Below are 23,259 nucleotides of genomic sequence, written 5' to 3'. Positions count from 1 at the left end.
TTAAATCTTGTCCGTCTAATCACAATAAATTCTTATTAAATATTAAAATATTACAATATTAAAATATTATAATAATTAACATTTAAAATTTTAAATGTTAATTATTGTAATATTTAATAAGAATTTATTGTGATTAGACGGACAAGATTTAATATATACTTATTATATCACAATATGACGCAACTTTACCATCTTACGAAAATATTGTTTAGAAATGTATTATGAATCACTTTAAAATAAAATATCTAAAATTTTACGTAATGAAACAGTTTTGATGTTTGTCTCCTGGGATTTCTCGAAAGCTGAAATTAACCATTTGTAAATTATTTTTTTTTTACGACTGTCGAAATATAAATCCGCACACGAAGTTCGAAGCTACAACAAAAATGGCTTATCGTCAGATTATCTGAGCGACTCACCGCTCTCGACGTCCTCGTCGTCCCACGGAAGTGCCTCCGTGTTGTGCTGGTTGCGTTTTGCGAGGCTGCCCGCACTTCCAATGCTACATTCCTCTATCCCACTGCCTCCGCCCCCTTTCTCGCTGTTCGACGTCATCGTGCTCGCCTTATCATCTGTTCTCGGTAGAGCACTCAACGTCGCGCTAATACTGTTCCTGTAAAAATGACCTATCAGACGAGGCTTTCTTAATGAACGTAACTTATATGGTTCACACTCTCTTAAGTCGAAGCAGACGGCTTCAGTGCGATAAAATGTGTCATCTGGCGCAAAAGACAACACGTCGAAACGTAACCTAGGCCAATAATATATAAATAAAAAAAATGTGAATTTTGTGGTTTTCGCGATCTCAAATTTGGAAATGACGTTTTCAGAAATTCTGTTAACGAAGCTTTCCTCTCGCTGTTACCTGAAAGCCACGCTTCCAAAGCCAGGGCGGTCAAATATGCTCGCAGGTTCTTGAAGCAAAACTTCATCCCCAAAGCCACTGTCGGGGTTGTGTAGGAACTCAGGTTCTGATGTGGAGCGGATCAGTTCCCCTCGAGTGTCAAATACATCCCCAATCTTCCCTCTTTGCTTTCCTGTCAAGAGGAAAATATTAACACGTGGCTGAAACCAAATTGAAGATAAAATCCTGAAGGCAAGTGCTCACTTGGAAGACCTAATCGTAGATGGGAGGATTCTATACAGGATGACTAACGGCGATATTTTTAAAACGATTATAAAAATCTATAAGCGAATTTTGGCCTCCGGAGACAGTTGACATCTCGTGAATATCCAAATAAAATATAATAATTTGTCATTTATTGAAATAAAATATAATAACTTTCAAGTATACGTCATTTATCCACACACATTGACCTAACCTAACTTAACCTAACATAACCTAACTTAACCTAACCTAACTTAACGTAACCTAACTTAACCTAACCTAACTTAACATAACCTAACCCAACATAACCTAACCCAACCTAACCTAACTTAACCTAACTCAACATAACCTAACCTAACTTAACCTAACCCAACATAACCTAACCTAACCTAACTTAACCTAACCCAACATAACCTAACCTAACCTAACGTAACCTAACCTAACCTATTTTTAAAGCGATGTGTCCCGACACAGAAAACACGCGGGACAGAAACCATTCTAGTCGAAATTCTGAGTTAAGTGATAATAGTCTCTGGTCTGGATAATATCTGTCAAATTTCGTCGTGTTCTCCACGAAAGTCGCTGAAAAATCCTTCTCGTCAGAGCGCTTTGTCGTACGCTACAAATATTTTTTAAAAAACCACTTTATATCATATAAACGTCATGAACAAACTCAAGATATCTGATAAAGAAAAATGACACGCTACTTTTGAGGGGGTACAGACATTTTAGACAACATTTTCCGTGTTGATGAAACATGGTTCCACCAAAAAATGTCGAAAATCTATGTACATTTTTCCATCACACTCAACCGATGATAATTGGTACCACTTTCTTCATCTGAATGTTACCAGAAATGGATTTATGAATTCAATTTCTCTTTTGGAACTTTACGAACGAGATTTTCGATGTAATTAATACTTAATTAGTTTCATGTCGTAAAATTACGATTTTGTGACGTCTTCACGTAACAAATTTAAATTCTTCGTTAGAGTAAATTGAAGTTTGTAAAACTTTACCTCCTGCCTGGGTATCGTATGATCCAGCATACATGACCTCTGAATCACGTCGAAGGCCTGTCAGGCTACGTACAGAGCGTTTGCCGTCCATCTCGACCTGGTGAGAACACACGACACGTTTACGTTCAGACTATGAATGAGAGGAAGGCAACGTAATTGAAGGCACTGTCGTGGCATTTGTCGGGAGGGACTGAGAAAACCATGAAAAACTTCAACGATGATAACCAAGATTTGAACCCAGTACCTCCCGAATACGAAGCAGGAGTGGTAACTTAAGCTTGTTGTTCTTGGTACAATATTTTGAATTAATTTAATGTAAAAATATTATCTTGAGCATTTTTTGAACTCGAAGCGATGTCAGAGAAATGCTTACGGAGTTTCTGATATCTTTCCGTTCTTTTGCAGATAAATTTTTTGTCTTAGAGACAAAATATATATTTACTTATATTATATATAAAAAAACACGTAATTGAAGCGACAGGAAACATAAACATTTAAATAATTAAAAATTCGACATTTTTATTTGTCTCGTACGTCATGAAATTCAAAAAGAAGTTAAGTTTTTTCTGATTTATTAAAATTTTAAGAATTAATTATTAACTTTAGAAAGTGTTTTTGAGGCCTAAAAATGTGTCTTAAACTCAGTAGCCTAAGAAATTTCTAAAGACCGAGTCTCGCGAAATAATAACTTCACTTCACTGAGAAAAGAAAGGAAGAATGAACCAGTTACCTGTCCTATCTTGAAGTCACCTGCCCCTTGTTTGTTGTTTGTAGTCGGTTGTTGGCTCTTATTCATCTTCTGTTGTAATTTCTTCTGAACACCGGTAGCCCCTAATTTCTTCGCCCCGCTTATCACAGTTCCAGTTCCCCCCCCGCTGACAATCTCCGAAAACCGAGGACTCGGGTTTACGTTCGCATTTGAATGTCCAGAATTCATTTTCCCCTTCAGCTTCAGAATTGTCAAAATATTCGACGGCCTGAAAATAAATTACGTCAGACCTAATTAAGAACAAATGACGACATCGTGATTTTATTTCTGCGAGTTAAAATACTGGAAGGACGTCTTTCGTCTTGGTGGACACTAAAAAGTGGTCGCAGTGACGTAATACACGGCGTCTCGTCCAGAAACAGATGACGAACAACGCACGAAAGCAGTACCTGTGGGGCATGATCGTAACGTCCTCGGGTCTGTTCATCATTTTCTCACGTTCCTTCCTCAGTCGATTCTGTTCTTTTTCAGCCAATCTTTCTGCTTTCTGTTTCATCTTCTCGTAGTTCTTATTTCTCTTATCCGCATTCTTCTGTGCCTTCTCCTTCAACATTTTTGTTTTCTTTCTGCAAGCAAAGGTAGCGAGATTTTTAAGTTCTTTCCACACTTCACAAGGAAGAACTCACATATCCGAACCCTTTCCAAGCAGCGACACAAATCAGTTTTCAGAATTAACTCCAAGGAGGCTAGAAGGACCCACAAGACTAATTAAACGACTTCAAGGAACAGGGTCCTTATTAAAAAGTCGATCCCGACTCACGTTCTCAAGGAATCTTAAAATCTGCAGAACCCGAGGGTTCATTGCTATGGTCGTGAGAACTTTCCACTGGAATTTGTCCTGAGAACTTTCCACTGGAATTTGTCCTGAGAACTTTCCACTGGAATCTGTCCTGAGAACTTTCCACTGGAATCTGTCCTGAGAACTTTCCACTGGAATCTGTCCTGAGAACTTTCCACTGGAATCTGTCCTGAGAACTTTCCACTGGAATCTGTCCTGAGAACTTTCCACTGGAATCTGTCCTGAGAACTTTCCACTGGAATCTGTCCTGAGAACTTTCCACTGGAATCTGTCCTGAGAACTTTCCACTGGAATTTGTCCTGAGAACTTTCCACTGGAATTTGTCCTGAGAACTTTCCACTGGAATTTGTCCTGAGAACTTTCCAATGGAATTTGTCCTGAGAACTTTCCACTGGAATTTGTCCTGAGAACTTTCCACTGGAATCTGTCCTGAGAACTTTCCACTGGAATCTGTCCTGAGAACTTTCCACTGGAATTTGTCCTGAGACGACACCAGACCACACCCTCTCACGTAATTTCTCAAAAATGGTCTCTTCCCTTCAGGTTCTGTAACATTTTTCACACATCTCACCCCATGGCATGTTCCGCGCGTCTCACACTCGTTCATTTGATTTCCTACGCAATGTCTGGTGAACAGTACAAATTATAAAGCCCTTTTTCACGTAATCTCAAGTTTCTTGTTATTATGTCCCATCTCGTAGCCTCGAACACTCGAACACCTTCAAAATACGTTCTTTTCTTAGTACGAGATACCAAATTTTGCACAAATTTAAAGCAAACAGGTAAAAAATTTACTTTCATCTCTAGCTTTTAAATGATGACAGTAATCACTAAACGCAATAAATAGCTACGAATTTCAAATATTACTAACAGGCAGATAAAATATTCTCAACATCCCTCAAACGTAATTTTAAAATTATTTTCAAACTTGGTTTCTTTAATCCGACCTTTTAAATTGCAGAGATAATGGGATGACTTTGAATAATTAATTGGACAGGACGTGGAAGTTGGCGGTTGTGGTCCATTTGAATGTAACATTCCATCATTTTACCAGAAAAGACTGAGGAAAATCTCGAAGATCTTAGATGGGAGAGGCATGTCGATTATAAGAATGCTAATAACCGGAAGCCTTTGGTAATAATAGAAAAGGGCTTCCTAGTGTTCTAGAGGCCAAAGCTCACTTGTTGGAGGCCTCCTCCTTGGCCGCCACGCCGTCCAGAAAGCGTAGAATCTCGTCTCTGCTGTTCATGGCAGCCAATTCTTTTGGCGTATGGAAGTCGATGTCCAGAGCCCACACGTTGACGCCAAAATTGACGAGGAAGGTGACGCACGAGGTGTGTCCGCGGGCCGCAGCGAAGTGGAGAGCCGTGTTACCGAAGTGGTCTGCCTTGTCAGGGTCGCCGCTGCACACAGAGGAATGCGAGGTTTTACTTTAAGAATTATTTCCTCCACGATACGAGGTTTTACTCGATGTCACAGGTACCTGAAGTACTTCGTTGTTTGTCGTAAAAAGTATTTATTTATTTAGTATTTTGTCACTGACACAAATGAAGTCAGAGACTAATTCATGCCAAGTTACGACGTCGAACAATTACTGCATGCATTTTCGATGGAAGGAGATCTTGTCTGGAGGTGCAGACGTATCTCATATTGATAAAAGTTCCCCTCTCTCACCAAGCACCAAGTCTTTACGAGTGCGACATTCTATAATAAGTACAGGAACGCTCAAAATCATGTTCCTGCAGGATTTGAAGTTTGACTGACGATGGAGAATGTAGATTTCCAGATGAAATCCCACACAGATCATTCAAAAGTAACAAAACAGATTTCGGAATTAATTTCATAAAAAACTATTTAACGGATGTCTGGCACTTCGTCATTTAAGTCAGTGTTATTCAACCTTTTTTTGTTCGCGTACACCCAGATATAATTTCTCTTCAACTTTGTACCCCTGAAGTTGTTGGTGTATAATTCAAGTTATACATAGTATATAATCTACATCTAAAATAAATTAAATAAATTACATTACTGATTATTCAGTGTTTATCATAAAATAATATTTTTTAATTTCACGTACCCCCTAAGATGTGTCCGCGTACCCCCAGATATAATTTCTCTTCAACTTTGTACCCCCAAAGTCGTTAGTGTATAATTCAAGTTATACATAGTATATAATCTACATCTAAAATAAATTAAATAAATTACATTACTGATTATTCAGTGTTTATCATAAAATAATATTTTTTAATTTCACGTACCCCCTAAGATGTGTCCGCGTACCCCCAGATATAATTTCTCTTCAACTTTGTACCCCCAAAGTCGTTAGTGTATAATTCAAGTTATACATAGTATATAATCTACATCTAAGATAAATTAAATAAATTATAGTACTGATTATTCAGTGTTTATCATAAAATAATATAATTTTTTTTAAATTTCACGTGTGATTATTTCATGACGCATTTTCAACTGTACACATGCGTAATATAGGATAATCACACGAATTTCTAATTTCGGGACTATCTAAAGCTTTATGAAGGAAGTGACCGTGGCTTATTTTAAGGCACTGTCCCAGAATTTGCAGGGAGGGACTGAGGAAAGACTCCAGTCACTATAGCTGGTATCCCGAGTATGAAACAACAGTAAGCAGTGAATTTGTAAATAAACTTCCGTATTTTTTTAATTTGCGTGTTTCTCTTTAATATTATCCCGGGTTTCGATTATGCGCGATTTTTTTTCAGTTAATCCAGATAATAGGAAGTTTACTGTAATACAAAAGATGGGAGAGCCACATATTTTTAGTTTCCTGAACCTAAATTTAATAATTTGTTCCTTGGAGTTTACGAAATTCTGCATATCAATAAGGAGATCAGTGTTCTTTTGTTTATATTCTTTGTGCAAGCAAATACTGTTCATCCTGCCAACACTTCCTTTGTCGATAACGTCTTCGGGGTCTCATCGCGAAGGGCTGAAAACACACCAATATTTCACAACAGTGAAACTTCACAGATTGTCAGAACGTGAAAAGCTACGTTTCCAAACTAATGACGTCATCTGATGTTACGTACAAAGTAATGTCATTTGACCGTGTTTATGTACGTCATACCTGGGTCACAGGACCTGCTTGGTCGTCTACCTTACAACGCTTGGACAGTGCAGTGGTACTGGCGACCTCGAGGGACGGCCAAGTCCTCTAGTTCCACTGCACACGACGGTAAGACCTTCTTCATGTTAAATGTTTTATTCATTAGCCATCAAAGATCTGTTCACGTGTCTTCTGAACTCCACTTTCCACACGTCTAATTGGAATATATTTCTGATATCCTCAAAAATTATTTTCCCCTGTGTGAGGACGTTTTTTTAAAAATTAAACACAGGGGAAATTAAAGATTGAATATGTCCACGTGTCGTTACCAGAACGGAGTACAAAAAATTTTAACATAAAAATATCCTCTCGAAAGATTCAAGCATTGGGGAGTGACGATAAAATATCACAATTAGAGTCGGAAAGAAATTGAAAGTAGATTCGAATCTGGCTGTCTTCTGGGATGTCGCACCACGTAGTCTGATAGATACTGACCGACGTTTCGGAGGATATTATTGCCTTCATCATCAGAATAATTGCAATCTAGGAGATATTAAAGGTAAATCAAAGTTGTGAAATGTTTGCTGCAGTTTAGTTCAGACAATTGGTGTCCCTTGTCTAAGAACCTTTAAGAATCTTTAATTTTACCTGTTGTTTTGTATGGGTGTGAGAACTGGTATCGTATGTTGACTGAAGGGTCTTTAACTAAATATTGACAAGAGAAAATTTCGATCCAAGAGAGAGGAATAAACAAGGATAAGAATTGAGAAAATTACAAAGCAAGGTGAACTTTACCTTATATCTGCTGTGTTTTTAATGTAAAGAAATTATGCAGGAAGTATCGAGTAACATTGGTGAGATGCGAGCAAAATGGGGTTTGGTAACAGGTCATCATTCGGGCTGAAACGCTGACTCACCACAAATAAATCAATTTTATTCAGAGCGACTTAGATGAGTCAATAAAAAGTGAAAAGTGACACGAAACCTATGAGTCAGGCAAAGTTCTTTCAGAATTATGTGCGTAATTGCAAAATTAAAGTCCAAAAGATAATTTTAGCTTATAACTGTAAGTACAAAAGATGTTAGTAACCTATTATTCTGCCAAAAAATTAGATGCGTGCCAACTATTCTCCCAGAAAAATAAATAAAACTTAAAATAAATAGTGTCTTTATAGCAAGATTTTCCTTAATTTTCTCGAAATTGGGAATGGAGGCTGTGGACTCATGTGGTTTAAATTACGACCGATTCTGTTGTAAGTTTTGTTAAGTATCTGCACATCTTCAAGGCCACGCAGTCTTCTCTCCCTTACTACGCGGCCCTAAGTCACCAGTACAACGTTTATAGGTTTGCTACGCTGCGAGTTCCGAGCTGTCTTCTCTCGTCCGAGCTGTTCGTGTTTCAACGATGTAAGATTTTGGCGTGACCTTGAATCAAGCAATTTGATGATGGCTACTACGAATAAATTGAATAAAATCTGACTTAACAAAAATTTCACTACTCTCTTTGAGGACAAATTTCAGGCCCGTGGCATTTGTTTCTTTTACGACGAATTTCTGTGAGAGCGGTTATAATTAAACAGGTTTAATGAAGAATTATCCTGTTTCTCATTTCCGAATTATTCGCTGTTACAAGAAGGAACCCAACGGGGACAGAGCACAATCGGAAATTACGAAATTTCAATACCCGTTAAAGCAATTACGTAATCTAAGAATAAAGATAAAATTTACAAGGCATGAAGCACGAATGTCAAAATTTGAAATGCATAATTTCTGGCCATAAATCTGGAAAGGAAATAAATATCCAGGCTGAATATGAGATGGATCTCAAATAAATGAGATGTGAGAACGTGGACCGAAACAAAATGGCTTTGGATTTGATCCAGTGACGGGAAATTTGAACAGAACAGACGGACACTCGTATCCCCACGACAACAGAAGTTTCCTGTAACGGTAGACTGAATAATAGACCAGCTGGAAAACGAAGACTGTGTAACTCGCATACCACGAGGGCATATTTTATCCCACGGGGTGGATTTAAGGGCTTAATTTGATTTCCCTGGTTATCTTTAAGAATCAGATGGAGGAAAGTTTAGCAAGTTCGAATTAGGTTTGCCCCCTCGAAGGTCTGAACGCGTGGTTGCAGGGAACGTTCACCCTACGGTCCAAGCTGAGTAGCTCAGGAACCGGACGTGGCGTATGGATATTGTGACGGAACAACCAACCGTGAAACCCTCGCTTCCTGTTCTGCTGGAAGTTACGAACTGAAATGTAATGTTTTATTGATGTTACTGCTAAAGTATTTTAGAATATGACTCACGAGGCGATTTCGAGAAATAACGCAGTGGTGTTAAGAATAAGTTCAAAATGACTGCGCGAAGTAGACCTATATATTCATCGTTTATCTGCTCAAACTAATAACATTCGGTGAAAACTACAAATTATCGAGATATTTATTACGCATTTTTTCCCCGGATTCCTAACCAATTCACTCATCTTTAGTTCAGCCATTCTCCGCAACACCAAATATTCTTACACACGCACAAATAGGCCTACAGGACAAATATATATTTCGTTTTTTGCATATATAAGTAGAATTTTAGTTGGTACGTTTCGGAGAAATCTCGCTTCTCACATTTAATTTATACTTTATAAAAGTGTCGTGCAAATTTTAGTAGATTCAGTGCGATTTGCAGATATTATGGCTTTGGAAAAAAACAAAAAACAGAATCGCTATTAAACACAAACACGTTTCATTCTAACCAACTCTGAAGAGACAACAACAGAAATGTAACAGAGGTTCTGGCGCTGCGAACAGTTTCAGTGGTCAAAACACGCACGTACCCCCGTCCGACCAAGAGCCGCAGGGCTTCCAGGTTGCCCTCGAAGGCTGCCCACAGAGTGGGGGTCATGCCGTCTTCATCCTTGCTGTTGCAGTCACTGCGTGTCGCCTCCTTCAATATGTCCAGGATTCCATCCTTCGCGGCTCTGAAATCCAAGAAATGGATCCCATTAGTTTCTGTGACTGGACTTACGGCGCCGCAGAGTCAGTGGGGTACAGAGATTAGCAGGTTAGGTTCCCCCGAGACAAGGAAACGGTAGCTAAATCTCTAAATCACCGGTGATAAATTCTGGTCCAGAAGTCAGGTCGTGCGAGAATTTAGTTTCCCTTATTTACTTGAGCTCCCTGATACAGGGTGATGCTGTTAAAATGTCCTCCTAGTTATGGAACCCTAGTATTCAGCTTCGTCGTTTCTCATACCACCCTAATCGATTACTGTCCGATTCATGCCCTTTGAACTTCGCCCCAGTCCCCAGACACTCTCGCTTTAAATGTGCTCATCATCACGTATAATTCTTATTCTTATTATCCCATCTATTCACCACTTTATAGGAAATTTACTTCGATGTACCCGAGACAAACCTCGCCCCTGAGCAGCTATTTCCGAAATACATTTTGTTCTTAAAATATGTTACATGTATTATATAGTTTTATTCTGAAAGATGAATATATATTTTACGACAGCGTCTTTCGAAAGATATATATGAAGATCCTAAAATGAGAGTTTTCTGAAGTTACCTGATGTCGTGTTCGCCCGGGATGTTGGCCAAATATTTTCTGAGTGTCTTGGAGACAGTTCCAATTGCTCCTATAATTATCGGAATTGTTTTTGGCTTTCAAATTCCACATTCGCTGGCTTTCAATATGATCTCCGCTTTCCTTCTTAATTACATTCCTGTCAGTTGGTATTGTTATATCAATTAAGTGACAAGTTCCATTTTTGTTTCTGAATATAATATCTGGTTTATTATTCGGAATGATTCTATCTGTTTTGACTTGTTGGTTCCACGAAATAGGTATTTGGTTATTATTATTGTAGTCGGAGTCGATAGAAATGTACCGACTCAGACTCCGACCTCGAGATAAAATCTTAAGAACAATATCTTCGTAACTTTGGCTCCGGGACCTTAAGAATACAAACTGCCTACAAATAAACCGAAGGAAGTGGTCGTGGCTTAATTTAAGGTACCATCTCAGCATTTGCCAAGGCGGACTGAGGAAGACCACGAAACTAAAATTCCCTTCAGGCAATCGAGTGAGACTTGTTATTCACAGATAATATTGGAAGTCCCTTAAAACGAGGGTTAAATTAGAACGAAGCTCTGGTCATCGTCCATTACAAATTACTTAATTTGCTTGGCTTAAATTTCGTAAAATTCTGTTTAAAATGACTCGTTAAAAGAAAATGTTGAATAGCGATTTTTTAAAAGATTACGACAGCCTTGTTTCCCACTCGACATCCTTGCCGATTTAACCAACTTCATAAACAGCGCAGAAATACAACAAACGTAAGTTTTGGAGCGCAGGTAAGAAAGGGATTCGAAATCGATTATGGCAACGACGGATTCTTGACAATTCATGCACAAACCAACTGCAGGCTTTGTTCCACGTGTCTTTGCTAGGAAAGAACAAACGTCGTGTAGATGTTAACTGTTCCGAGATATTCAGTTTTTAAAGTAAAATTAATCAGAATGCTCAAATCGAATCTTGCTGGAAAGTGAAATATGCTGTGTTGACATTGAGAATCTCACAAAGACGAAACAGCTCGGTATTATAATAAAAAAAGTGGCTTGTGTTTACATTTCCCATTGTTGTCAGTTTTAGACGCGTCGTGTTCAACAATGTGTCTGCTCAGTGCTGGTTAAATAGACGTGGCTTACGCCCACTAAATCAAAGCTTCGAGCTGTTCCTAAAAGATGGAACCTTATCAGTCAGCTGCTCTCCGCTCAACATTCTGAACACGTTGACTAAATCAGCTGACGTGTGTTTACGTCTTTTTGAGATACTCCGTAGTTTTGTTAGAAGTATTTTTCTCATAAATGCTTTTCAATGCTACTTTTACTCTCGGGTTTCCCTGTTTCTTAACTTTACAGTTTGCAACCACTGGGACACGTGAGATTCGTCTGCCTTCTGTGCGCATCTGAACTAATCCCTGGCCCAGGAGACCACCGGCACATCAGCGTTTGGCGATGTTAGTTGACTGCCTCGACGGTTACGCTGGAGGACACTGACGACCTAATGACCTAAGAAGCGGAGTCTACGGAATCATCCACGAACGAAGTGGGAATTTTGCTACGACATTAACCTTGCGATGGCTGTTTAATATTTGAGATTATTGTCGTTGTTATTGTTAAATTGAACTATTAGTATTGTTACTTAGTATTATTTATTTTATTTAGAATTATTAAATTGAATTATATTACTTAGGTATTGTATATAGCCCATTTATTTGTGAAATATGATTGAATATATTAATCGAATTGTTATTATTATTAATATGTTACATTTATATATTTAGTTTATTTTTTGTTTTACTTTTATTATTATTGAAATAAATTAATTACTTTTTATATGAATGAATTGAATTATTATTAATAAATGTAATTTCATTTTTTGTTTAACTTTTATTATTATTGAAATACATTAATTACTTACTATATGAATGAATTGAATTCAATTAAATAAATAGCTTAAGAGAAACAAATCATTTTAATTATTTTCTCCGAAAAACTCTTCATTTCAGCAGACCATATTGGTTAACAATGTCTTTGCCGAAGACACAGAAAACACTAACATTGTTGTGGACAGTAAGTGAAAATGTGTTTTTATAACTTGAATAACAAAGCCGATAATCACACGAAAACAAACAACAGATGTTTTGCTGAATACAACATCGTTTATTGCATAGGCGTTTGTTAGCATTCAGACACTTCTGATTTAATCCCATTGTTAAACTTTATAACATTTCAATTATTAATGCAAAAAGTAAATTTGACATTCTTAATCACGTCTGCATATCGGGACAATGCACCTTCGAGCCACGACTCTGGAACATGAAAGGCTCTACCTACAGCTTTTAACATTTTCCTTTCCACATCGGCCGATTCCAAAATTACGTATAAAAAGTTTGCGACCCTTGCCCCAAGATTGCCAATATTCCCCGTCCTTAACATTTTTACGGACTGGGGTTTGGGGATTTTTGAGAAGGTAGTAACACTGACGCCCTGATGATGGAGGCAGCAAGGACCTCCGAAACATCGGCAAACTTCTACCAGACTAGACGGCGTAACAACCCAGAAGACGTCCATCTTTAGACTCGCCACTGTGAAAACCTCAAATCCTACAGTACAAAAACTGTGTTACGTTAACTTCTTGTACGCTCTTTAACAACATGGCGGCCGCGCGTGTTCTATGCTTACCTTTATTTCTATTAACTATAAACGGAGTGGAGTTAATCACAAAAATGAGGTTAGGAATTAAGAACGCGTTTTATAATTTAAGAATTTTCTTCGCGTGTTAAAATTTGCAAATACGATGTCAATCTCATGTATTTGATACGGCGTCCGAAAACTACGAAGCTGTGAGAATGTTACGTTAATGGAAATAATACGAAAGGGTAAAGTTTAGGGTCGAAGTTGGACCGGAAAGGCACACAATTTAAATTCTCGTCAAGAAATGTCGTTAAGCAGAATTTCAGTTTTGAAATTAAATCATCGACACATTGAATTTGGGGGGGGGGGGAAACTATGAACAGTTTATACGCGTCTATAGAAAGCCCAAATATTTTAAGGTCCAATCAACTTTCAGCTAGCAGCAAATCAGCTTTGGGAAAGTTTACAAAAATGTTTCTGCTAAGTTTGAACTCTCTTCAGGAGGAGAAATTCCTGAGCCCTAGCGTCGACTTCAGAACAAACAGAAGTTTGTCTTCACGGAGGGACCAGGGACTGGATCTGCCAGCAAATCAATCCAATCAGCGTTAAACGGAGTCCCCCTCCTCCGAAAAAGTGGCTATAAAGCACAGCTACACGAGTAAAACTAATTAAGTTCTTGTGAGAACTGACACAATCAGATGTTTGTTACAGAGCCATTGTTTATGGTCGTTACCAAGACAACTATTATTAATTACTGGCAGGATCTTTTAAACGAAGATAAGTCAGGGCTCTGTGAAGTATGAAAAGACTTTCACCGCTGTCCACAGAGACGAGGAATTTTCTCGGATTCAACGAGATACGTCAGCACTTTTAATCTGATGTACGACGCGAACACAAAAGCCGAACACATTCTAACAGATCTCTACTGGAGTCATTTTATCTTCAACGACAGCACGGAATATGAACGTCACGGATACATTCCCACTGGTAAAGAGACGAGCTTATTCAAGTGAAATATTTTTTTTGACAATCGAATCCTTGGGCCAGCTATCCTTTAATTTAAAAACAAGCACAATACTCGAGTTTTAAATAAGTGTAAGTCTACAAATGATGAAGATCTTCATTACGAAACTTTATCCAGCCTCGTGTCAATTTATTCATGTTTCGGTTTGAGTACAATTGAATAACATTTTTGGATATTATCCATCGTCTAGCAAATATAAAACGTAAAAACGACGTTTCGGAGATGGGACTCTATCTCCGTCTTCAGGTTCCTACACAGTTGGGCCCACTAGATAGAGCTAATCCCCATCTCCGAAACGTCGTTTTACGTTTTGTATTTACTAGACGATGGATAATATCCAAAAATTTTATTCAATTGACTCTTCACCATCGTCAAGAAGTTTTAGATTTGATATTACTAAAGTACAGCTGTGTAAAATTTTTATATAGCAATTAATAGCCCGTGCGAATATATAAAATTAGTATTTTGTAGGTTAACAGTTTGAAAACATGGCGATGAGGCAAAGAGATACGATCATAAATATTAACGTACTCGGAACAACTATTATTAAAAAATGTGCTTAGAAAACACAATTAAAATCTGTAATTACGGCCATCTGCGAATATTATCGGGAAAAAAAAACCCAGCCCACTAATTAAAATCCGTTTTCAGTTGTCTTCGATTCCATTCCTTGCTCCGTGGCCTTTAAAAAGACTCAAATATAAATTTGGATCTCACTTTCATAAATCGCATGACACTCACGCCCGTGAATTTGTTAAAGAGGACGGTCTTTAGAACCGTAACAACATTGTATTCAAGCGAACCATTAACCCACGTTCCTTATTGTGTAACAAACACGGGATTACAATATCATGTCTTTAACAAACCTTGAATCAACTGGCGAAACTTTCCACTAGGTATGCCACAAACTCCGTGCAGAAAATGCCATCCAGAAGCTATCAGTAGCGCAGCTAGTCAAGATATTTCCCGTCTTCGTAGAATCGAAATGTCCAATTCGTAGTAAAAGGCCCAGTCGCTATTCTGTCTTGAACCAGGTGAATCCAGTCCATTCGATTTTTTAAATATGTTTTTCTTTCATATCTCCTTTAGCCTGTAACATTTGCTTGTTACGAGGGTAATTCGAACCTTCGCTGTTTCGTCCGTATAATTTGTCTATCATCTCCAAATAGCTACAGACAGGATATCACCGTAGCTGGACAGTTCTGGACACAATTTGGCTCTTTTCTAAAACACTATTTCGACATCGACTTAGACCCTCGTCAGGACTGGAAATCTGGCGGGAACAGCCCGCGCGCAGTGTTCCGAAGGCCGATCGGGTTCCTCGCACTAACAAAGGATGTTCACTAGAATACGTAAATCAGTCACCTGTTTATTCGTCTTCATTGTCGTGGGATAAGGAGTAACCAATCAGAGTGGAACTGTCACACTGACAACCGACCGACATTCTGTAGTGTTTTCGATGGTCTAACTTCGAAACTGCTCATACGACATCCCTACTGAAATGACTACGATTCAACTCCCGACATTCCGAACTTCAAAACACAAATCTTACCACGTATTTAATTTATTTTTATTTATTTATTTAGTGTTCTGTCTGACGACAGGTCCATATGAACAGGATCCTTCCATCCTTTTCTCGGACTGGGACCTGTTCATATACGTTCTTGGCAGATGATCCAGAAGTGGTTTGCCATTGCCTTCTTCTGTGTGTGAATGCAGTAATTGTTGGGATGTCTCGGAGGAAAAGTCCGTGTTGCCTAGACAACGGCCTTGCCCAACACAAGTTATAAATTCGGGCACCGCCGGGAATCGAACCCGAGACCCCAGGATTACAAGGCCAGCGTTCTAACCGCTAGACCACCTCATCTTATTATTATTTAGTGTTCTGTCTGACGACAGGTCCATATGAACAGGATCCTTCCAACCTTTTCTCGGACTGGGACCTGTTCATATACGTTCTTGGCAGATGATCCAGAAGTGGTTTGCCATTGCCTTCTTCTGTGTGTGAATGGAGTAATTGTTGGGATGCCACGGAGGAAAACTCCGTGTTGCCTACACCACGGCCTTGCCCAACACAAGTTATAAATTCGAACCCGAGACCCCAGGATTACAAGGCCAGCGTTCTAACCGCTAGACCACCGTGGCGGTCTCCTATTTAATAACAGATAAAAATTATAGCAAAAAAGATCATCTGCGAATCTCTCCTTGTCATGTCTTCGATTTTGTTCATGTTTGTTTGTTTGTTTGTTGTTCTCTACAACTCAGCAACATTCATTGCCTTGTAATATCCTTTAGTACGCGAGCTCTTCGTACGCATAGGGCAATTAGGATAGACTGAACACGTGTAGCACACGTGGTGTTATAAATGAGCAAAACATTATGGGTGAAACATCTAAAGGAAGACGACCACTAAGGAGATCTAAGGAAAGATGGGAGAATAATATTAAAATTAATCTTAAAAGGTGGGTGTTGATTAATTGTATGAACCATGTGGTTGGTTAGTCATTTGGATGATTAATATGCAGCATCAGAAAAAAAACCTTTAAACATTTCTTTCGAGTAATTCTATACTGTCGTTGCAAAATTTTTACCGTGTCTGTACACCTAAATCCAGGGAAGGGGTTACAGTCTTGACGTGTGGGCGTACACACGACAAGTGTCTGAAGCTAAGCGGTTCTCGCAATGAAAGTGCATTAATTCATTCAGTAATGAAACACGCCATTCAACTTTCTTCTCAGTGGAGGGGGCGAAGACCCACGGCGGTCGTACTTCGCGTCACTGCTGACGTCTGTCAAGCGAAGTCAATCCTTTCGCTGGTTAAATCCGGAATCGATTCCTTTCCTTGTCGACTATAGAATTTTCATTCGCTCACAGACGACTTTTTAACACGACAAGACGTTTCGGTAACGCGGTTCTAAAATTCTGTACCATGATCTAGCAAACAATATCATTACAAAGGAATGTTCTGTGGTCAACCAGCGTTTGGATACAAACGTAACGCTGGGCGTGTTCAATCACCTTGTCGACATTCAGACAGAAGCATTGACGTCATTTAAACAAACACCGATACTAATATTTTCACGTTTATTAATAATTAATTATACATATTAAATACCATAGTTCGTGTGCCTTCGGGTTCCCCTAACCCCATTTTTCTCATAAGGTATTAATTTCGCGGATCGCGGTAACATCATCCGCGCGGATGTTCAAGAATACGACCCTTAAAACGGCGAAGGTCTGATGAAAAACTATAAAAACCCGGGTTAATTCGTGTATCACATCCTGAAATTTGATGTATCCTTGATAAAAAAGTATCCCGTCAGGTGGATTAGTCGTGGTTGCCCAATGTCATATCGGAGATTTCATGATTGTCTTATCGCTGGGTGGGGGGGGGGGAGCGGGGCTTGTTGAAGGATGCCTCTGTATGACTCCTACGCCAAGGAACAATGAAGCCCCTAAGATCCAAATTATTCGAGAAAAATAACACTCTGAACAGTATTTTAACAGCATTGGACTGCCACAGGAAAATCTATACCGTGTTATGGATAGAGAACATCTAAAAAAAACTGAGGACGTGCTGTATAATCTGGCACATTTCACATTCCGCTGTAATTTTCTTAATTTTCTAAAACCGAGTTTACAGTTAAATTCTCTTGGCCTGTATATTCGTGTGTACGAGGTGCGACCGGAAGGTTTCCAGACTGCGCGTATAAAAACCCGTACACTTATCTCAGGTATTAAATTCATCCATCACCCTCGAAGTAGTTCTCCTGGGAGTGAACACAACGATCCCAGCGCCGCTGCCAAGCCTGGAAGCATCCCTGGAAATCTTTCTTTGTCAGCCTGTCAAGCACCATCTGCGATTCTGCCTGAATCTCTTCTATCGTCTCAAATCTCCTTCCCTTTAGCTGAATTTTCATCTTTGGGAAGAGGAAGAAGTCACACGGAGCTTAGAAAGGAAGTTGGGGTCGGTTCTTGCAAGATCTTTGAGCTCCTGACAAACGAGAAGTCGATTCTGCTTCTGTTCCTCAGACAGGATGCGTCGCATGTGGAGTTCTTCCTTTAGAATCAGCTGACAGGTCCCATAGCCTATCCCAACAATGTCGCACAAGTCGTTGATGGTACGACGTCGATCTTCGTAACATTTTCGGGCGTTGTGCTCGAAGATAGTCGTCCAGAACGCTCGTCATCATCGACAGAGGTTCGGCCATTTTTAAAACGTGAATGCCACACAAAAGTTTGTGCACGACCCATTGCGGACTCCCCAAATGCTTGCTTTAGCATTTCATAGGTTTCCGTAGCCGTTTTGGCGAGTCTTTGGCAAGAGATTCAGGCAGAATCGCAGATGGTGCTTGACAGGCTGACAAAGAAAGATTTCCAGGGATGCTTCCAGGCTTGGCAGCGGCGCTGGGATCGTTGTGTTCACTCCCAGGGGAACTACTTCGAAGGTGATGGATGAATTTAATACCTGAGATAAGTGTACGGGTTTTTATACGCGCAGTCTTGAAACTTTCCGATCGCACCTCGTAGTCCTGTATGAAATTCGACTATGACGAAAACGTCACACGTCTAATGAATATAGGCCAGGGACAAATAAAGAGTTCAGTGTTCAGTTAATATTTACGGAAACAAATTGCTTAGTAAGAAATGTCTGTAAGAGCGCTGTAATCTCACGAACGATGACGTTATCAGCAAACGTTTTAGGGCACTGTACAATCCTCCTGTCAGCTCGTATCAAGCCGTAGCTGGTGATAACGGTGATCCTAATAATGCAAATTATTTGAATGGAAACTTATCTTAGCCATTCTAATATTTCGATCTTTCAGAAATGGCATTTCAGTTACGAAAATTTAAGAGACGTGGACTCGTGAGTGTATACACAGGCTTTTTATGTCGATAAATCGTGAACTTCTGCATTAAAATAATCATAGTTAATTCAACTGTGTCGAGTCCTAGAGAAGATGACAGCCAATCAGCTGTTCACCAAATTTGTAGCCTTTCCTGAAACCAGTTACTACGCGTTCATGTTAACCATGTCAGCTCGGCTAACACTTCAAAAAACGAAAAATAAAAATGTTGTTTTCTTTGTACTCCATGCACGGGAACACAGCTGAACCAAAAACATGCATATATTTTATTTTTTATTTAGTGTTCTGTCTGACGACAGGTCCATATGAACAGGATCCTTCCATCCTTTTCTCGGACTGGGACCTGTTCATATACGTTCTTGGCAGATGATCCAGAAGTGGTTTGCCATTGCCTTCTTTTGTGTGTGAATGGAGTAATTGTTGGGATGCCACGGAGGAAAACTCCGTGTTGCCTAGACCACGGCCTTGCCCAACAGAAGTTATAAATTCGGGCATCGAACCCGAGACCCCAGGATTACAAGGCCAGCGTTCTAACCGCTAGACCACCGTGGCAGTCCAATATGGATTATAACCTATAAATTGTACTGTGTATATATCTTTTTGGGGCAGCCTGTATGCACTGTTAGCCAGCGAGGCACTCGCAGCGAGCGTGTAAGCCTCAACTATCTGGCTAACAACGCCTGCAGGTGAAAACCCTTGGCTTAGTCGTATTATGAACTCTGCCACATACCAGGATTTGGAAGGCTCTTCAAATTCTTCGACGTTTTTCATGAATAAGCATAATACTACTTAATAACAGGAAAGCATAGTTTATTAAGTACGTAAGACTTCGGGCATTGACCGTACATGTGCGCGGAAGCAGACTTAGTAGTAACTTATTTAGAAATGACAAAGAATGTGTGGTTGCTTAATGAACCGAAGTCCACTCAGCTTGTCTGACTATTCGCGAGTCAGCATAAGACAATAACCCATCCAAAATTGATAACAGAATTCCAATCCTTTATCTCGATTCCTCTATTCAGATGATACCATTTCGTGGTTTGGTTTGTCAGACGTCGGTTTCTCACCGTGGAGTCCCGTGTTCGCTCCAAGGGCACACCACATAGAAATTGTGCTGGATCAGTTGCGTGGACCTAGTGGTATTGAGGGGGAGATTTCTTCCGTGTACAAGGTGCGATCGGAAGGTTTCCAGACTGCGCGTATAAAAACCCGTACACTTATATCAGGTATTAAATTCATCCATCACCTTCGAAGTAGTTCCCCTGGGAGTGAACACAACGATCCCAGCGCCGCTGCCAAGCCTGGAAGCATCCCTGGAAATCTTTCTTTGTCAGCCTGTCAAGCACCATCTGCGATTCTGCCTGAATATCTTGCCAAAGACTCGCCAAAACGGCTACGGAAACCTATGAAATGCTAAAGCAAGCATTTGGGGAGTCCGCAATGGGTCGTGCACAAACTTTTGTGTGGCATTCACGTTTTAAAAATGGCCGAACCTCTGTCGATGATGACGAGCGTTCTGGACGACCATCTTCGAGCACAACGCCCGAAAATGTTACGAAGATCGACGTCGTACCATCAACGACTTGTGCGACATTGTTGGGATAGGCTATGGGACCTGTCAGCTGATTCTAAAGGAAGAACTCCACATGCGACGCATCATGACAACGCGCCAGCGCACACCGCCCTCAAATTTCGGCATTTTTTGGCCTCAAACACTATGGCCGTCATCCCGCACCCTCCTTAGCTCCGTGTGACTTCTTCCTCTTCCCAAAGATGAAAATTCAGCTAAAAGGAAGGAGATTTGAGACGATAGAAGAGATTCAGGCAGAATCGCAGATGGTGCTTGACAGGCTGACAAAGAAAGATTTCCAGGGATGCTTCAGGGCTTGGCAGCGGCGCTGGGATCGTTGTGTTCACTCCCAGGGGAACTACTTCGAGGGTGATGGATGAATTTAATACCTGAGATAAGTGTACGGGTTTTTTATATTCGCAGTCTGGAAACTTTCCAATCGCACCTCGTATTTCGGTTTTCCAACGCTGCTCGATAATCACTCATGTATCATCTAGGTTCCTTAACAACCATAGTTCCACAGCTTTATTTTATCCATATTTCCCCTCGTATCCAAAAACTCGTCATAAACCGAGACATTCATGTAATTAGGAGAAAATTACCAATCTTAATGTCTGTATTTTCCAAAAAGAAATCCATAATTACATCCCATCATGTTCAGAAGAAGATCCAGATGTCCCAGAAGAGCTGTAATTTAGAAACATCTTCCTGTATACGACCAATGCTTCACAGCAAATGTGACTCACAGCACAGAACAGATGAAATATGTCCAGAATATTTTAATATTGAGACAAGAACAACAGTGGTTAGGTACGTGATAAGATTTACGAAACAGTTCTGTCCTATTCCAAAATTTATATTTAAGCTGACCAATATTCGTTGATATTTGAACGATTATTCAAATGCATTAAATCCAAAATCTTGTTTTAAAATATGAACGTAGTAACACTTCACAGTCGCGTATCAGTTTACATCAAAGATGACTTGTCTTCTGGGTTGTAGCGGGGTGTGGCCTGGTAGAAGCTTGCCAACGTTTCAGACGCCCTTGCTGCCTCCATCATCAGGGTCCATCGTCCAGAAAAGGCAACCGTGACTCGATATTCTCAGATGTTACACAGACCAAATAAACTTTAGTATTTTAACCCTTTCAAAGCCCAATCGTAAATTACGTGTTCCACCTACTTCAGGAATCTGTTTGCGTTTTCTTTGCGGTACGGACTTAATTCTTAAATACTATTTAGACTACACTCGGGCTTGTCCTTGTTTCAACTTTTCGAGAAGTACGAACGGGGCACTGCCTGAGGGGACATTCTTAGACGCAGATCTAGATTAATGTGCCCTCCCAGTCAAAACCTCTCGTTCGGCTTCAGAGGATTAATAAATAACGTCCTGCTTCTCTACGATAAAACTGCCGAGTGCAGAGATTCTTGTAATTAAATGCCGATGTTTTAATTTCTTTTTTAATTCTTATATACGCATCGGATGTCAAACATTTTCTCTGTCTTTTGTCATACTTTGCGTAGAAAGTTTTAGCCCGCCAATACAAGAGAAGTCAGCCGTCCTCTCTTAACACGAGATAACTGCTGATGCATTGTTTGCGGATGAAAGCGACAACTGTCAAGTGACTTCTGCTGATAAACTTAAACCAAACCTGTAATCGCAGGTGCCAGAGGTTTGCCAGCTCTGTTACAGAAAGGAAGAAACGGGCAGAACATTCTAGTCGAACTACCACGTCTCTGGGCAAAGAAGAATAATTCCGGAGTGACGTGTTTCGCTACTCAGATGTTTCCATTCTCATGGCACCGCATGACGTCACATCTACTATAACAATTGCTACTAAATTAGCGTAGAAATTGCGTGACGAAGACCAAAGCTGCATTACAAGAAGTGTCCTTGATGGTAGCTGAAAACAAAAAACTGGATAAAAGTAAACTTCATTATTTTCAGCCTTTGTCAAAGATGAAGAGATTTTTATTATTATTATTTAGTGTTCTCTCTGACGACAGGTCCATATGAACAGGATCCTTCCATCCTTTTCTCGGACTGGGACCTGTTCATATACGTTCTTGGCAGATGATCCAGAAGTGGTTTGCCATTGCCTTCTTCTGTGTGTGAATGGAGTAATTGTTGGGATGCCACGGAGGAAAACTCCGTGTTGCCTAGACCACGGCCTTGCCCAACACAAGTTATAAATTCGGGCACCGCCGGGAATCGAACCCGAGACCCCAGGATTACAAGGCCAGCGTTCTAACATAGGAACAGATGGAAGTATAATATATAAATTATTATTAATGATATGGGGACGTCGACTGGATTCATTCGATTCACGTGATGTTGTTGTGAACACGGGAATGAATCTTGGGGTTTCGTAAAATGCTAGGAACTTCTTTACTCAAAGGACTTCGTTCCGTGGAGTTACTTAGTGCTGGAAATGCAAATCAGCATTACAGATACTACAGTGAATAAGGACGTAAATGCTGCTGTATTTCGTCAAACATTTTTACATAATTAAGACAAAAACTACAGACCTAAACAACTTATGTGGTTTGCGTGATTTATACATTTTTATACAACAGTCATTTTGAGATCTCTAATGAATTTCGATTCGAGATTTTTGCTAAGTAAGGGTTGTGATGGACCGGTATTCAAGAAAATGAGATCATATGACGACTTTCAGTACAAGTATCTTATCTCGAATAAGAAATTTCATTGGAACCTAAACTGAGTGCCTTGACATAAAACATTCAGACGGATTTAATGACGTCGTCATTATGTGGTCGTATCATTCACTTAGTGCAAACTACACA

At 39.7% G+C, this 23,259-nt stretch overlaps 1 protein-coding gene across 2 annotated transcripts in view; it reads right to left on the bottom strand.

Moving 5' to 3' along the window:
* The window catches only part of Sans (SAM_USH1G_HARP domain-containing protein Sans), a 34,400-nt gene that overhangs the window by 956 nt on the left and 10,185 nt on the right, over positions 1 to 23,259 (bottom strand). The window contains exons 2-8 of one of the 2 annotated variants that reach the window (XM_087340774.1): positions 9,622 to 9,765; positions 4,877 to 5,098; positions 3,286 to 3,462; positions 2,858 to 3,104; positions 2,128 to 2,224; positions 866 to 1,037; positions 420 to 613 (exon numbers count right to left, since the gene is read on the bottom strand). In XM_087340774.1, the coding sequence (XP_087196900.1) occupies positions 420 to 613; positions 866 to 1,037; positions 2,128 to 2,224; positions 2,858 to 3,104; positions 3,286 to 3,462; positions 4,877 to 5,098; positions 9,622 to 9,765 (1,253 nt within the window). The remainder of the gene's footprint in view (positions 1 to 419; positions 614 to 865; positions 1,038 to 2,127; positions 2,225 to 2,857; positions 3,105 to 3,285; positions 3,463 to 4,876; positions 5,099 to 9,621; positions 9,766 to 23,259) is intronic. The other variant, XM_087340775.1, reaches the window with a different exon arrangement.

The sequence above is a fragment of the Zootermopsis nevadensis genome, unplaced genomic scaffold (assembly GCF_977971745.1).
Source record: "Zootermopsis nevadensis isolate Lab colony 2312 unplaced genomic scaffold, Znev_1.0 Znev_ptg000061l, whole genome shotgun sequence".
Taxonomy (NCBI): domain Eukaryota; kingdom Metazoa; phylum Arthropoda; class Insecta; order Blattodea; family Termopsidae; genus Zootermopsis; species Zootermopsis nevadensis.
The sequence above is the reverse complement of the archived record's forward strand: the minus strand, read 5'-3'. Positions and strand labels throughout refer to the sequence as shown.